The sequence below is a fragment of the Anguilla rostrata genome, chromosome 8 (genome assembly GCF_018555375.3).
Source record: "Anguilla rostrata isolate EN2019 chromosome 8, ASM1855537v3, whole genome shotgun sequence".
NCBI lineage: Eukaryota > Metazoa > Chordata > Actinopteri > Anguilliformes > Anguillidae > Anguilla > Anguilla rostrata.
In genome coordinates this window covers 27,343,215-27,360,639 of record NC_057940.1, presented here as the reverse complement: position 1 = coordinate 27,360,639, position 17,425 = coordinate 27,343,215, and the positions used below count along the sequence as shown (strand labels likewise).

At 39.8% G+C, this 17,425-nt stretch overlaps 1 protein-coding gene across 2 annotated transcripts in view; it reads left to right on the top strand.

Annotated features, from left to right (window-relative positions):
- Positions 1–2,198: 2,198 nt before the first annotated feature.
- The window catches only part of htr7c (5-hydroxytryptamine (serotonin) receptor 7c), a 31,858-nt gene continuing 16,631 nt past the window's right edge, over positions 2,199–17,425 (top strand). For both annotated transcript variants that reach the window (XM_064347453.1, XM_064347452.1), the window contains exon 1: positions 2,199–3,405. In XM_064347453.1, coding sequence (XP_064203523.1) covers positions 2,948–3,405 — 458 coding nt within the window. In that variant the 5' untranslated portion in view covers positions 2,199–2,947. The remainder of the gene's footprint in view (positions 3,406–17,425) is intronic.

Genomic DNA, 17,425 nt, shown 5'->3' with positions numbered 1-17,425 from the left:
GGCTTGGTCTGTGCCAATTATTTTGTTTGCTGACAGAACTATTCCTTCAAATGTTTTGTCTTGCGTTTGAAAAACATCAAAACTGGTACCACTAACAAGACGTAGTGTCATACCATGCACCCCGAGACACCTCCTTAAAAGATGTCCCTGAAGCTGTAAGCATTCAGAGAAGGAGGTTTCTCAGGTGTTGGTTGACAACAGGCCCTCATTTCAAAGTCATCTGTTCGTGCTGATGTCCACTGGGACACAGTGACACTGTAGAAGAAGCTGTGGGGTGGAGAGAGCACGGTTGAGAAGTGGCAACTGCCTGAGAGCATGTCTGCCATCTGACAGGAAGGTTATCTGTTGCTTCAGCCCACGACAGGGCTGCAGAGTGCATTGAACTGGTCCACTCAAAATCAGGCAGTTGGCAAGCGTGCTTGGATCAAAGCTAGCAAAGCTTACCAAAAGAAGCCTCGCTGAAGGTTGGCCTCTTAAATGTCATGTCATGTCCAAAATGATCAAATATGTAGTGACACCGGAGAATATGACTTATCGCTTGTCCCTGTGTCAAACCCACATCACTGACCACCAAAACAGTTGGAAACTAGCCTCTGCTTAAGGAAAACCTCTCTGCTCTGCCGTTCCTCCAGCAGGGTCAGCTGAGAGGCTGTCAGGTTCCTGTACGTCAGTTCATTTCTTGCCATCCCCCCTCATTACGGTTCAAACATGTCCACGCATTTCATTACTGTTACAACATTCTCATTGCTACTGTGGCAGTGCTAAGGGCACACTGGACACTGGCAATGGGCATCGCACACCCCTGAGCCCAAGTCCAATGCAACAGTCATCATTATCACTATGTGGGCACCAGGCTGTTCTCTACATAACAGTGACACTGAATATATCCTGACAAGGGATGGCAATGGTAAGGGATTTGGCAATAAAATCTTGAGTTTAAGACCCCAAGGGGTTAATATGTGACAGCTGTCACTAGGGGCATTCTAACTGGGGGGATAGTGGAACCGCCTTCCTAGGGCCCCAAGATGGGGGGAGGCAGGGGGTGCTTAAAAGGCCCAGACAAACAAGATTGCTTTGGCACAAGGGCCCACAGAGACTGCATTTGCACAGGGCCCATTATGTGTTACACCCCCTGTCTGTCACTCTCTGTCCAGTTCCTTGGAGCTGCTATGTACTCTCCCAGCAGCTGCGTACTCTCCCTCTCAGTTACATTGCATTATTTATTTTCATAGCATGCACACATACACAAACACACAGCTTACATTTATTTAAAAGGCTACATGCCATATTATGCACATGATATAAGTAATATGCATTTGTTATTTAAAGTATTTTACACTCTATCAATTCATGCAGGTGGGTAGTTACAGAAAAGCTCAATTACCTCGTTCAAACATGCAAGAATAAAAACTTCTGCTGTGCTTGGGAATCGAACCAGCAACTGCTGGGCTCCAAAGCCAGCTTAACCATAATGGAGTATGAACTTTTTTTTTTTTTGTACAGAAGTTGATGTATAAGAGTGTGCATGGACAATGTAGAAAAATAGCTTTTCCATAATTGCTTGTATATTACCTTGCACTAAGTGATGCTTTCATATGATCTCATAAAGCAAATAAGATCAACGTCATAAATATTTTAGCTAAATCACAGTTTATTAAATATATTATTATCTAAGCATCTTAAAAACAGTATAAGACTTTGGGGTACAATGAATATAGCTACAAGGCCTTAATTTATTTTAGTTTTGTGTCATGTGCGCCTGTTCCCGATTTGCTGTTCGAATATTTAAGATTATCGATCCGATCGAAATACTTTTATTTATTTATTTATTTATTTATTTAGAAATTAAGGTAGTATAACAGCATGGGAAGTGTGCATGGAAATGCATATAAATGCAAATGAAAGCAACATTCATAATTTACAATGCATAATGACAAGGTACACAATCATGATACGGATACACAGTCGAGATCCTAAGATTAAAAACAGTTCCTTCTCGTGAATGAAATAGGCCAGTAATCACGTGACAAATGCCTTTGAATAATAATTTATGAATGTAATATTTAATTTACAGGACTACATCGATGCTAACAGCTGAATAAAACACCCAATTACATGCCTCTGAGAATACGTTAAGGAAACATTTTTATTTTAAAATCTGGAGATATCTAGAAAAGAGTCTATGCTCCTGACTGAGAGCTTAATTTGTATATTGGAGGGGAGTATTGCTCGATTGCCATCGCAGTTAAATTAAACTAGCGATGGGGAATCAACATGCATTATGTTGCCTATTTTAAATATTTTGTCGACAAAATGTGGGATTTCATGTTTATCTCACGAAATATACTTGTATCCTGTGTAAATTTCACTGCATGGAGTTTGGTCACGCTCAGCTTATGGAGCATAGGGAGTTGAACCACTTTCTTAAGAGAGCGCACACACGAATCAATAGCAGCATTCATTACCCTGCTATCTGCTGTCAGCCAGTATCTTATTTGTAAGCGCTGAGTCATATTGGAGGATCTGAGGCTTGAACTTATTTTTTCCGGCAACAACGCGGTTTTCTTGGCAGAAACTTTGCACAACAGGAAACAAGTTCACTGTTTATTAACCTACATCGTAGCTTGTCATAATTCTCAATTGGCAGGCGAGTGACAAGTGTTACGCTCTCTGAAGACGAAACGTGAGGAGGAGGTGGCGCTGTTATTTGCCACTTGCCCCACACATTTCACTTTCCCCGCACTGGAGAGGAAACCGATTCACAACGAAACTCAACAAAGTATTTTGATTGTTCGCATGTTTTTCCCCCATCGCGGATACTGATTTTGGATATTAAATAAGCTACTGGACCTGACGCCAGATAAAGTCTGACCACAAGAATGCGCTTGGCGGGAGCGCACTGTTGGCGAGGTGTCCCTTGCGCCACCATCGGGATTTCGTCGTCGTGATGTTCAACACCTCTGGCTTTGATCCCACTTACAGTCCGGGAGAATATGTGTCGGAAGTTATCGATGGCACAGCACTTCATTTCTACGACCTTACGGGTCCCACGATTATGCCAAATAAGTCGTGCGGGGAAGAACTTCTTGACTTCGGTACAGCGCAAAGAATTTTCATTGGGGTGATGCTTGCTGTTATTACAGCGGTCACTGTAATGGGGAACACTCTGGTGGTGATAGCCGTCTGCGTTGTAAAGAAACTCAGGAAACCTTCGAACTACCTGCTAGTATCCCTGGCCGTCGCAGACCTCTCTGTAGCTCTTGTAGTGATGCCCTTTGTGATAGTGACGGACCTAACTGGGGGCAAGTGGCTTTTTGGGGAGGTGTTCTGCAACATCTTCATTGGCATGGATGTAATGTGCTGCACGGCCTCTATAATGACCCTGTGCGTGATCAGCGTGGATAGGTACGTTAATTTTCTTAACCATATGAAACGCTTGGTTACTGCATCATGCATGTAGTGTTGCGCGCTCTCGCTGCGCTCTGCGTATCAAATGCAGAAAAGTGGGGATAGAAACATAAACATGGACAGTGAAATGGATGGCCCTTTGCGTATAAACATGCTTGATGATTTGCTGTAAGATTTTTTTAGACTTAAAGTATTTGTTAACAAGAAATTACATTCAATGTAATTCAATATTCAATTAATGTTCGCATCGTGAATGCGTGCACGTTAGCGTTATTCCTCAGGACATACACGTTCTTGCAATTGTATTCAATTTAGTCGCTGTACTACCTACAGCGTTTAGATTAATAATGCCTCAGAGTTTTAGCATGCCATAGCCTATTATTCTATGACATGTGGACATAGACTACACACTTGGACAAATGTTCCAGTTGTGCTGCTGGATATAAAAATGCGCAGTTTCTAACGTAAGAATCCAGGGTGGCTTCCAAACCGCACACTTCAACGTGGCCCCTATGAACATAAAATATGCATTTTTAATTTTGTCTGACTTTTCTTTGGAATTAGGGATTTTATATTTTGACAAGCCGTACATGAAGCAAAATTGTATTAACTTTAAATTCATTGTTTTTCTCTCTCTCTCAAAAAAGTAGCATTGAGTGATAACTGACTAAAGCATTAGGACCAATAATGTATGGCAATTTAGCTGCCTAAATTTCCATACAGTCAGCCAGTTCAGTGTAATCTTTACATGCCACATGAATTGAAAAATGCAGCCTATAAGTGTACATGGGGCATACATTTTCAGTATGTTTTTTAGCATCTGCATACACAGCATTAACGAATTTATGAAACAATGCCAAAAATAAAAAAATGATTATTATTACTATTAAGAGTTTACAAAAAATATGTTTTACTCATTTGTTAGTATCAGGACTTTTAGTTTTGTTTTCTGTAGCTTTAAATTGACTTACCTCCCTGCCTCTTTTTCACATTCTTAAATGATTACTGTAATGGCTTGAGCATTTTAATAGGACAGCACTAGCCCCATATGCTCCAATTCTAATTTTTCTGCTTTCAGGACACACATGCTCTAAAAGAGCACCTCCCATTTAATTCAGTAATGCAGATGCTTGTCTCAGGTTAGCACGTGCATTGCTTAAATGTGTTAATATCAATGCAGTGATATTCAGCGTGCTCCATAGTCAGAATCCCCCCTAAATTACCCTTACCTTATATCCACTGAATGCCAAATAAAGATCAATTTTGTAGAATAGTTCAGTATGTTTAAATGATATCAAGTTGGTGGAGTGGTCAGTTTAAAATGATGTATTTTCCTTCAACTAAACGCAAAACAAAACCTACTAATTTTTACTAAACCATTGCCTACTCTTGCCTACTATTATTTCATGTTTACATGATCAATCCTTGCCGTCACTTATGTATTCTCTTTACCCATACTGTAACATGACTGCTGTTATATTCTTACTATACTGGACTACTGTTCATATTTCCTTTTATATATTGACTATATATATATATATCTCCCCTTGCCTACAACATAAACATATGTTCCTTACTGCATCACATTAATCTTGCTATTTTGCATGCTGTATCATTTAAAACCATGAAATTCTCTTCAGTTAGTGTAGTTCTTTAGTATTAATAGTTGACAAGCAATAAAATGTTTCACTTGAAACTTTACCATCTCGTTGAACTGAATCCAACTCATTCAGTTTGTTACCATTTATCATGCAAATGTTCCCAATGCTTACATAGGAAAATCCAGTTTGCTAAAATGATATTTAGAGACACAAACTACTTTGCGAGGGAGCTATTACTGAAGAGATGCAAAGCCTTGCTTTTTGGGCATATTTATATCTCCTCATGCAACCAGACCACAGCTGGATGTTATTTTGACATTAACATACCAAGGATTGTTTCAGTTTGTGTCAATAGCTACTAAAGCTACTAAAAGCAACACAAAAATGTGCTAAACCTCATGTGACTGTGGGACTTGTGGGGTTTAAACTTGCTGATGGATGGGTGTTTACAATGGCTGGTATGTTTGACATGCTTTTTATTGCTTTCTTTGTCGCTGTTAACATTTCACTTAGAGTAGTTTTGCTATTTTTGACGTTCTGTGAGCTGCACGGATGGCTATTCTGTAATTTCTTATTGGTAAATTAGGCAAAAATCTGTGTTATGGTAAAGTTTATATTTTAGAGTAAACTGTCCCCAGAAACTTGTTCCTCATTCTCACAGCACTGGCAGAAAATTTGAATGTTTGTTGCTTTAGTTCATATTGCTTTCGGGAAGACTGATGTCAATGTTTGGTTTCATCATGAGTGTTATTATTAAACTGCAAATAGCTGTCTCAGCCAACAAGTTATTGTAAGTACAAATAAATTGTTTAAGTAGTCATTAAAAACTCCACAAAGAAAACTTGACACCGCTATCTAAGGCACAGAAAACAATTAGCATATGTTTCTCTATTGCCATTAATCATTAAGCCATTTACTTATGTAATTATACATGGCCCAATAACTTGACTTTATGTTGCCCGTAAAGAGTCATACCTCTTAGGGAGGTGATCATGCATTAGTCTTGCTAATCTCACTCAATCCTCGAAGGCAATGAAATAGGTTGGATTTCGGTGAGTTGATGCTTAAAACGTGCGCGGGCATGCAACTGTCAATGGAAAGACTAACCAAAGGATATGTCTACATTGCATGCATGTCCACATGCATGTAGATTATATAGAAGTGCTCATAAGATAGCTTTTCCTTCTTTCTACTTGTTTATTTTTTCTCACTGGCACGCTCTTATTATTAATGCATCAACATACAGAAGGTGTCTTTGGAACGTACGCTTTTAAAAACTGTTCATTTCAGCTATTCCCACTGTGTTTTTAGTGATAAAATTTTTCTAAGTGCTTTTGACATCATTGTGATTTTTTGTTGACCTAGGTCTGAGTATTCATTTCTTTTCTGATTGTTGTTGACTGTAAACACAGGCGGATTATAGATTCTGATTGGATTTACAAGGAACATGCATGGAGAAAAAAATGAAGTTTCATCTCAGAAGCCTAAATCGTGAGTGAACAGTAAAGTACATTGAGATCCATTTCAGTTTATCATTCTGTAAACTGCCTGGTGGATGCATTCTTTGCTTTACTGCCAGCTGAGGCAATTTGTTAAAAAAAAGAGCTGCAGTGGAGGTTGGCTTCCATAGTGAACTCTCGGCTCCTAAAGAAAGAATTATGTGACATGATGAGAAGTCTTTGGCTAAACAAGCCTTGAATACATGGTACATAAAATCATCTGGGAAAAGGCCAGAGAGCTCATTGAAATTTTGAATGTCACAGCCAATAAACATTAAGTGTGCACATTTCATATGGTAATTTCCTAAGAATTGCCCATTTTTGTGAGTGGTTAAGAGGGTTGTGACAATAGGGTAAGTGGCAGCAGCTGGTTCAGAGGTTGTAGTGCATGGACTCCACTATTACTGTGTCAAGAAATGAATCAGAATTGATATTTCTGTGGTCCAAGTAATGATTTAGCAGCTTTACTGTACCATGGGAGCTATTTTGTGAGCTAAGGGTGTAGCTGTGTAGTGCTGCTTAGGTAAAATAAATAATGTACTTTTTGTTAAATGGAGGTGAGTTGGAGGAGGTTCAAAAAATAAATCAGCTGCAGCTAAAATAAACAGTGGGTGGTTCCAGTGAAGTAGCTGCAAAAATTATCTACCAAAGTAAAAACAGAATTTTGTAATTTTATGTAAAAACAATTGTCAAAAGTGAACCTAACCTAAAGGTGTTGTATTACTCACTTTTTACCTTTCAGTTCTTTTTAGTTGGAACCAGTATGTCAAACTTGCTGACTAGCAGACTCACCTAAAGTGCTGCAGTTGAGGTTTACAGGGGTTATATCTCTATGTTTCTGTTAAATATGACGCATTACATGTCTTTATAATGCTTGTGGAATTCTCTTGCACACAATAAATGGGCATAATTACATATCAGTACTACGGATTTATGGTGTATAATTACTATGCCTGTATTACACATTTTTGCGCACCGTAAATGCATTGAAATATGTAATTATGCACAATATGCACACTGTGCAACTAAGTGGAAATGGACAGGAAAGAGAGGCTAATCTCCGCGCAGCATTTAAACTGCCAGCGCTGCTCTGCCCACCCAAGGTATGATTGGAAAATAATTCAATCCAAGTTAATCCCCGAGCATAACAGATCTAGAATGCGAGCCTGGTATAAAACACCTTACTGCTTTCTGCTGTGGTCAGCCACCACACAAGCGGTGTGCAGAGGTCTTAGTCCATTAACCAAGACTCTTGAGGACATGCAAAGAAGAGTAAAGATGCTGAACAAATAGAGATGGATGTCCTTGCAATTATTATGCACTCATGCAGGCATTCCCTTGCCTGTGGTGTTGAGGTTGTCATGAATGATCCTATCAAAGGCAGTGAGCCGTTGGTAATTATTCCCCTTCAAACTAGTGCGTGCACTCGGCACCTAGCCTCTCGCTGCCCAGTTTCCATCCCCCGGTTTAGGGGGATCATCGCCACGGCACTGCCCACCCCCCACCCCCCAGCTTTCCAGTCTTCCTTTCTGTCTCCAAGCCTTCTTATCTAACCACTCCTGCCGAATGATCCCATTTTGCAGCTCAGTAAATGATTCAGAGATGGTCTGCTGCTTGTCTGCTGAGGCTCAAAGAACAACCCTTTTTCCACTCTACAGCTTGGAAACTTTTTTAAAGAAATGGCACTGTAAGCATGGAATGTTCACATGCAGAGCCTTAAAAGGTACAGCCTCACCCAGAAAGTCAGTGCAGTGGCCTCACCTGTTCTTAGCATTCTTGGGTAAAAGGCTTGCCTCGTTTTTATGATCTTGCAGTGGATTACATTATACTGAGCATATAAAATGTACTTAAGTGGGGAAGCAATATGCATCCCGCAGTGCTAAATATGTGCCGTAAAGAGAATTTAAAATAATAGCCTTTAATTGATGTTCAACAATCCTAGAGAGAGAGAGAGAGAGAGAGAGTACTAGCTAGTGAAGTTCTTAAGAAAGTAAAGATTCTGCTAACATTCATTCAGGGAGAAGTTTCCATCAATAAGGGTGAATGGTACAGTACATAGCTGGAGATTTTAAAAAACAAAAACAAATCTGAAGTGTCTAAAGTGACTGCGGAACCGGTGGGAGAGGGGGGTATTTACAGTTTTTGTTTTGCAATTGGGAGATCATTATGGCCCACAGGTGAGATCAGGCTTCACAATGGGGTCAAAAGGTAAGGTCTTCAGAGAGCACGGCTGTGCTCCTGGTAAGATCAGTACGGGAGGAGATAATCCTGAGGGATCTCGTATGCCGGTCCATCGGGGCTAAGGCATGAGTGCTGGCGCACGGACCCCTGCTGTGGAGCTAATCCCAGGGCATCAGTGCAGCCGTGTTGTCTCAAGCTTTAACGGGAAGAGGCCCGGCGCCGTTAATCAAGGCAAATACACCATTGTAGTGGAGTATCCGCTACTCTGTGATTGGGGATTACATCTTTTTGAATGTCATCCTCCCCGTGGGATCCTGTAGAGCCTGTTTCATCTCTCCGCCAAATGACTAGGCAGCGGAAAAAAAGCCCCTTCTCATTGCTGTCGCGGGAGCTCGAATGCCTTATTCATGAAACATGCAAATCGAGATTGAAAGATGAAAGAGACACGCACAATTGTACAAGAGTTGGGAATACGATCAAGACTGTTAAACTCGGCTTTTCGCGAACCTACAGGCTTCTTTTGCATTGGGAATGTTTGCAAAATGAAGTGGTTTGAGTAGCTGCATTGGAAAGTTTCCTTCCCGGTTCGTCATACTAAATTCTTAAAAAGTTTGGTTTTTATAGCGGCCAGTGCGGGCCTCTGTCCCGTTGAGGGTGCGGTTTCGAATAGTAAATATTTAAAAAGCCAGAAATGAATAATTCAGTGATGAGAAGGGGAAAGGAATACTTTCTTTTATAGTTGCATTCTGCCTCCATGCAAACATTTTTGGATAGTGTCAAGGGGAAGTATAATATTTAGGAATTGAGATACAGGCATTTTGAATTTTCATAGGAAAATTAGGTCATCTTACCCGGAGTTATTTTGGGGATAGAGGCAGCGGATACGGTTTGTTGGCAAAATGTTTCTTTCACAGCCCTGTGGCTTAATTACAAGGCTTTAAATGGGTCCGTCTCCCTGATTTTGATCTGTGATGCATGGTGATGTGTTTGCTTACTCTTCTACCGTCTTCCTACCCTCCACTGCTATCGTATAGCAAGATGACTGGAAAAATGTTTGCATCGTGTCATTTTGCACTTTAATGTCCCAGCACATGTCTCAGGTATGTGGAGTGGTGCCCTGTTCTTGTTTGTGTTCCCTACGGGATTTAGGGAATGGGTTCACATGGGGAAGGCCATAGCTATGGAATCATAGTGTCTTAACTATAACTTCTCGGGGAACAGAGCCTGGTTTCTACAAAGTATAGAATGACTCCATCACAACCCCCCCCTCCCTCCTCCTCCATAAAGAGCAAATTAATGTAATGACATGGGGAGGCTGCTCCTTTAATCCCTTAACCAGCAAAAACAGATGAACACCACAATCCTCTCCTCCATTTCCAGTCTACAGGATAGGCGTTCTTCCAGCACGGATTTGTTCAATCTAATGTGCCCAAAAAAGAAAGATTAAAAAGAACAAATTACGTATTTAAAAAGCTTGCTTTCTCAAAATGGACAACTTTCTGCCTCAGATCTGTCCCCACGAAAGGCTTTCAAAGACAAAGATGTTCTGTCACTGAATCAATGCTGAGGAGGCAACAGAGAAACGAAAAGCCTCCAGTTCAGCCCTTCCGGCTGAGGTGTGTCATGGCTCTGTGCTGAACGTCTGAGATGTATCTTTTAATCGCCAATTACTGTACTCTTGGATGAGTCTCCAGCCCTGTGTAATTAATGGAGAGAGGATATAAAATAAATGGGTGGGTCAAACGCATAAATGAGCGGAATGACTCTTGTGGAAGTTTCATTTGGCGTCATGGCCAAGAATCTTCATCTTCATCAATTTTCAAGCCTCTACATTAACATCACAGAAGGGTGAGGAGGCGACCTGGTACTTGGTCAGGTTATCAGCAATCAGCCTTTCATTTTTTAACTTCAGACGTATAGAACTGGCTGCTTCACTTTGCCTTCTGGGGGAGATTCAACACTTAATTGGTGGATCACCGCTGCGATTTTACTGTCCATCTTTTCCCACATTTTTTTCATAATTCTCTGGCTTCCCTCCACAGACTTCAAGCCATGTTTCTCCACACAATCAGCCACAATGAACAAAGTAGTTCTGTTGTATGGAATATATAAGGATCCCAATTATCTAAGAGTTGGAAAAAGAGGAGAGAACTAATACATTTTTTTTTAAATCTGGATTTGGGATTCAGCAAATATTTTCTTCAAAGTTGATATAATTTAGAGAAGGTGCAAATGTGAGATGACAGGATTTTATGTTGAGTTGAATCAATACAGCAAGTCATTTTGAAATTCTCTTGCACAGAGTGACTTCTAAAGCTCTGTCAACTAAGCCCAGATGCTTTATAGTTTTGCAGTTATTGCTCCACTCGTCGTAATCCCATTCTAAATAAGGAATTTACCTGTTCACTCATGAGGCCTGGCTGCTGATGAACTGGGTTGGGTGATCTTTATCTATATTTAGGGTTTACTCACAGTAGCATTTCAAGTTTTTAATGCACACAGAAAGACCCTGTTCTGACCTTCTGGCCCTTTGTTAAATGAAACAGGGATAATTACCTTAACCGCTTCTGTTCTGGGACTGAAAGCTGTAGTTGTTTTTGTTATTTTTTCTCATTAGAAAACTCATTAGAAAGCGTGAAAGAAACCAGATGAAAAGCCTATTTCAGAGATACAGCCTGCCGTCACATAAAAGGGAAAAGGAACACATTTCCCAAAGGGAAAGACAATTTGAATTGCAGTAATGTCACTTTCCTGGAGGCAGATCATTTGGTGGATATCTGGATAAATCTTTGTGTTTTGCATGGTGTAAACCAATAGGGTAGGAGGGAGGATCAAGTCAGTCTTTAGGGGCTCAAGGCCCCTTCCCTCTCCGTAATCTTGACATTGTCCTGACTATCATAATCGGAGAGAAGCTGAGCTGGCACAAAGTGACCAACTATTGATAATGGCTCCAAACTGACTCATGCCTGGAACAGAATTTCACATAAAACTAGAACGGATATACGGAAAGCCAAGGATAAGGGTACAGGATTCCTGGAAATTGGCAAGATTAGACTGGAAGCTGCGTATGTTTGGTTTAGGTTACGACAGCTATAGATGAAAATCATGCTCCATAGATACTTGTAGCCTATCAAGAGCTGCGATCTCCACAACATGCAAACACGGAATCTCAATGCATGTATATAATTAATCTGGAACAGTTTGTACCTTCAGCCTCAAAACATGTGATTAATGTGTGCACTGATGTGCTATTTGAGGCTGAAGGATTGGTTCATCCTAACTGAAGCATGCAGTGTGTTTGGGCATGGATGATTGACAGTCATGCCCTGAGAGCGGCCCTGCTCTCTAGCACTGGCCAGCGAAAAGTCAGTAAAAGCGCTCTTGAGAAAGGCTATGTATAGGAGAATGGAGGAAGTACAATGAGAATTTTGCTAATATAGTAGGACATACAAGTGCCAGTAAGTAATCAATTTGTAAAAATAAAAAAAATAAATAAAAAAATAAAAACCGGCTAACTAGAAAAGAGAATCTAGAGAGTTAAGGCATTAAAGCTGAGTGGTATTTAAATCTGAACCTGTAAACACAGCAGGCCATGATGTTTTTACTGGGTCTATAACCGTTTCTTATACTCATATAAACCACTTGACACACAAGGACGAAAAAGCTGTAACCATAAGTTACGCCATAACAAGGTCATTTTGCTGATCTTTTCTGTTCTTGAACAGATATTGCGTCACATTCCTCTGGCGAAGGAAACAGATGTATTTAATAAATTCATCAAGGGTTTAGCTTTATTGCATTTAAACAAAAATACGTTTAGCCTACAATAAGTGGCACGTAAAGATCATTGACCTAAATTGACCAGTTTAATGTCAATCATTAACCTTTAAGAAACACTTCCAACATCGATGCAGATTGGAGAGTCGTATGCTTGTTTAAGACTTAGTTATAGCCTATAACTAATATAAAGTTATTTAAATATAGACGAGGACTAAGAAGATTCTGTGTATGGGGCAAGATATACAATGCTGTCCATTGAGAAGGGTTGCTTTGTATATCTTGGCTTCATAAATAATAACCTGTGGTTTATTTTAGAGAGGTGGACTACAAAACTTCAGTTTGACACTGATCTTTCAACAGCCTTTTAAAACATATTGCACATATTACACTGCCAGAATACATCTGAGATCACGGTCTACATTCTAAATCCCTGAGAAACCTTCAATCCTTGGCAGTAAAATTTCAGCCTGTCTTCTGCTGTCTCATGTAGGTGTGATACATGTGTCGTATAAATGCTCATCTTCTTGCTGCCTTTGACATATTAAACAGAGATTCGGTGCTGAGCTAAACTTTCCAACAAGCAAACATTCCACACAGAACTGTATAGTTCCTATGAGCATTTACCAAATTAGGCCAAATCACCAAATATGAAAAGCGAGGAGATTATATTTGCATGTTGCTTGCACATGCATGCCCGTTTTCATTCACTTCACAGTCGATATTTCCCTCTTCATTTAAAAGCACCCATTGAACCATGCTCTCGTGTAAGCACTATCATGCCACTGAGTCATTGCCAGGGAGACCTGCAGCTAAAATGCATGCATTCATCCAGTGCATTTGGTTTCTTGCCAGTACAGCTCTCCGGAAAAAGTTTTCCAAGACGTCTAATGAGGTCAAAGGTGTGCTACATGCCAGATGAACAATTACAGGTGTTTCAGGCCATTCATTTTATGCTGTTTAAGTCCTGCTTCATTCATTTTGAATAGATTGACAGAGAAGGCAAATGAGGGTAAACGGGATAAATGATCAGTATGGAATTAAATTATGGCTTTATATCCAAAAACTTAAGATTTAAATTACAGATGGGAGAAGGGGTTAGCGTTAGTGTTAGCCTTCTGATATCAGCTTCAGTTGCCCATAGTACCTGTGATACTTTAATATTTTCCTCTCATTGCAAATTGTGACATGGTTCGATGCCTACCGATGAGAAGTGTCTGTTTATTGTGTCATATCAACACTATCAATGTATAGAGGGGTAAAGGCCATTATAGTTAACAACCCTCTAAATGACAGAAAACCCAATATGAGCAGCAAGTACTCTATGACATCAATATCAGACTTGCATGATTTGATGCAGAGGTGTTGGTAAAGCTGCCCATTCGATGCAAATCAGAAATGCAGATTTCTGACACCTCATACAGAAGGTTAAAAGCACACTGCTTCCAGGGAATCTCCTATCAGACACACACTGGCTTTTTCTGTGACCTCTCCAAACAGTGCCACATAAATCATACAGACACCGAGAGTAACATAAATTTTATCATTACTGTAAGCACATTCAAGGCCTGATTTCACTTGAGTGAAGAGTGAATATTTGTATTTGGGCATATTTGGGCATTTCAATAGACCTGCACTGACAAGCCATAGGTAAGCTGTCAATGTTTCACTGTTCAGGTTTTGCTTCCAGGGAAGTGTCTAGCCAATGTAATACTGGTCTGCGGCAGATCAATAAAACTCACCAGTTGATAAAAAAAGAATCCTTATTTACTGGAAGAGTTTCAGAGTGAGAGGTTTAGATTATGTGCCTTGGGCAGCACTCGTTAAGTGTTTCAGGATAAAAGGAAGTGCATGGAAGCTAAAGAGGTCTAAAAGTAAAACCTGAGCTTCTAAAACCTCCAGGGTTACTTTTTTGTTAGATGATGTACCATAAGAGACATCTCATATGTTCAATAAAAAGAGCTGCCTTTTTTTCTTTTTCAGTCACTTTTTAGTCAGCTTTTGTAGCTTATAATGAATAATACAGAAGGCCGGATCCAGTGGCATCACAGGGCCACCACATGTGGTCCTGTATGATTTTATTACCATAAAACAAACACCATCTCACTAAACCCTGTCTGCTGGCCTGAGGAATCTTTCCCATTTCCTTATTAACTTAAAGCGCCTTGTGCCATACTTTTATCGTTATACTACTGTGTTATTGTTGTAGTAGCTGAGGGGAGGTTAGTTTTTATTTGTAAATAAGAAAGAAAGGATGGGGGGTCGAAAACTATACCAGGTCATGCATATAATCCAAATTGTATAAAGGATGAAAGAGAGAAGAACCCAGATTTATGCTACTGTATGTTAACTTCATAAGTCCTGGAAACATTTCAAAATTGGGGTGTCATTTGGGTGTTGTACAATAATAAATCTTGTTTATGCCTTTAAGGCTGCTGTCAGTAATAGCCATTCAAAATTAACAAGTATAGCAGAAATGGCTTCACAATATCTGATTGTGCGTGATAGAGACAGAACAAAACCGCTACTGTCCTTTTTGTCATTTTCCATTTTCACCAGTGAAAAAAAGTATTGTTGGCCAGTGGTAGGAGGTCACTTTCATTAAAGGAAGAGAAGAAAGGAAGTAGAGACTTTAAGCAAAGCCAGCACTTTCCTTGTCACCTTGTCAAATGCTGCCTTTATTTCAGATCTCATATTTCCAAATGGATTTTTAAAAGCCCCAGATCTGCGGTTTTCCAAATGGCTTTTTAAAAGCCCCAGATTACTTCATGTTGCCCTTTCCTTTCCGCCTATTCTAAAATGGCATAAAATGGTCACTAATCGGGGAACTTGCATGCTGTCTTGAAACAAAATTAATAAGAGTGTCACTACGGTTTTCTGTTACCATAGCAGTTTGATGAGAGGAAATGAGAAGTGGAAAAATAAGGAACTATTTCAGATTTAGAGGTTAGTCACCATGACAACTGTGACCTGTTGTCAAAATTAAGGTCACAAATGAGGCATTCTAACAGTCTGTCTTAGAAGAAAAAAGAACAGGCAACGACAGCAGTAAAAGAACTGATTTTGCATGTCTACAGCTGTGAAAATTTCTCCTTGTTTCTATGAAACATAAATTTCTTAAATTATTTGAAGGCGAAAGGGGGGCATGCGATGTACAAACAGAATCCTGTCAGAACACATCACATGGTTTCCAAATTGCTGCATTGTGCACCACATATTCTAGGGTCTTTCTTCAAGCAATGGCAACCACGTGTCAACCAGCTGCATATGTAGAAAGCCAGAACTCCAGGTGTACCTTACACTGAAATAAGCAAGGGTGGGACAGGGTAATTAGCAAGAGATGTTTAGGTGGCACTTAACATATGCAATGATATGTGTAACACAATGATGTCATAAGGATCCAGTTTTTTTTCGACATACAGACTGAGTAATTTTGGAAAGTTGAATAAGAGTGACAAATGAAGGCCTGCACACCCAGAGTGTTTTTTTTTTCCTTTTGTTTTGTTTTTTTACAGTACATAGGAGGGTTACTGTGGATTTGTACCTGTTTGAGCCCATTGACCCACAAACTGCAGTGTAGTGATTGCACTCTTCCCTTGGTATCCTGAAATTTGATTAAATATGATATTTAAATATGAGCTCAGGCAACACCTTTTCACTTCATTTCAGCATGCTTGAGGAAGGAGTTACACATGGTGGATGAGTACAGGAAACAAGGAAGAAGTTTTTAAAAGAATACAGGGTTGGCTGATAAACCTGTACCGCTTTATGGCACCATGGGGCTGAATATTAGAGATAAGAAAAGTTTTATCATACTTCCTTCAGTTCACCACATACCCTCATATCTGGAGCTGAGTTCTGATTGGTCCCCCTCCCCACAGTCAGGTCCATGACCTCTTAATGTAAACTCAAAAGCCCATCTGCCTGTCTAGTTGATTCAAAAATGTTCTGCGAAAATGTATATACTCAGTGCCTATAAATGCCACTGTTCTCTAAAAGCAAAGTTTGTTCTGTACCTAAGCACACACCAGGAAGACATATTAAAGCTTCAGTTACCATTTAGCAGCTTAAGTGGCATTTGGAATACGTGGAGCCTTTTTTTTTTTTGAGTGATTTATTTTATATTCTTCATGTACGGTACAAAACGTACAGCATTACAGCAGTGCAGCACTACATAATGAGATTTGGGGATATTCATTGAGACAATTATGAAACCGCAGACAATAACTAATTAATTTAATCTAATAATCATTTCCTCCCATGTATCTGAGATGGAGGATAATCAACAATGGTTTAAAGCTGAAAAACAAAAACAGAACGTACAACAGGGGGAATCTAAGAAAAAGTTTATCTGGCACAGTTATATTTTAAATATATATATAAATTAGAAATATACATTTTATGTCTGTTATTTGTTGCTTGTTCAAGTGATTGCAGCATACACATTAATGGATGAAATATACATTCGGATGCTGAATCCATTATGAAACCTGAGAACAAAGTCAAAGTGACATATGTGTCTCACCTTACGAGCACCTACAATGCATGTTTCCACATGCTAAAAGCATCAGCCAATGATATGAAAATGAAGACTGCTCTGTATGAGGAGAATGTAGAGCTATGGTAATACAACCCGGCGCCTCTTCATGGTATCAGAGTAACACAGCTGAACTACAGAATGCTGAGTATCATCATTCACTGTATGACGTAATGCAGTTGTTCTCAAACAGTGGGACGTGGGAGGGAGGGGTAGGGGTGGGTCACGAGAGGACACATAAACACATTAATTTAATAAAATGGAAAGTAACGAAAGCTGTAATAACTCATGAAGTGGGTAGTGGAAAGTTGTGAAACAGTTGCTGTATGCTACTATGTGGATGCCTGTCCATGCTATAAAGCATTCCCATCCTTAATGTGGCCCCAGAGGCTACAGGTCCAATAATGTCATATGAGGAGTGG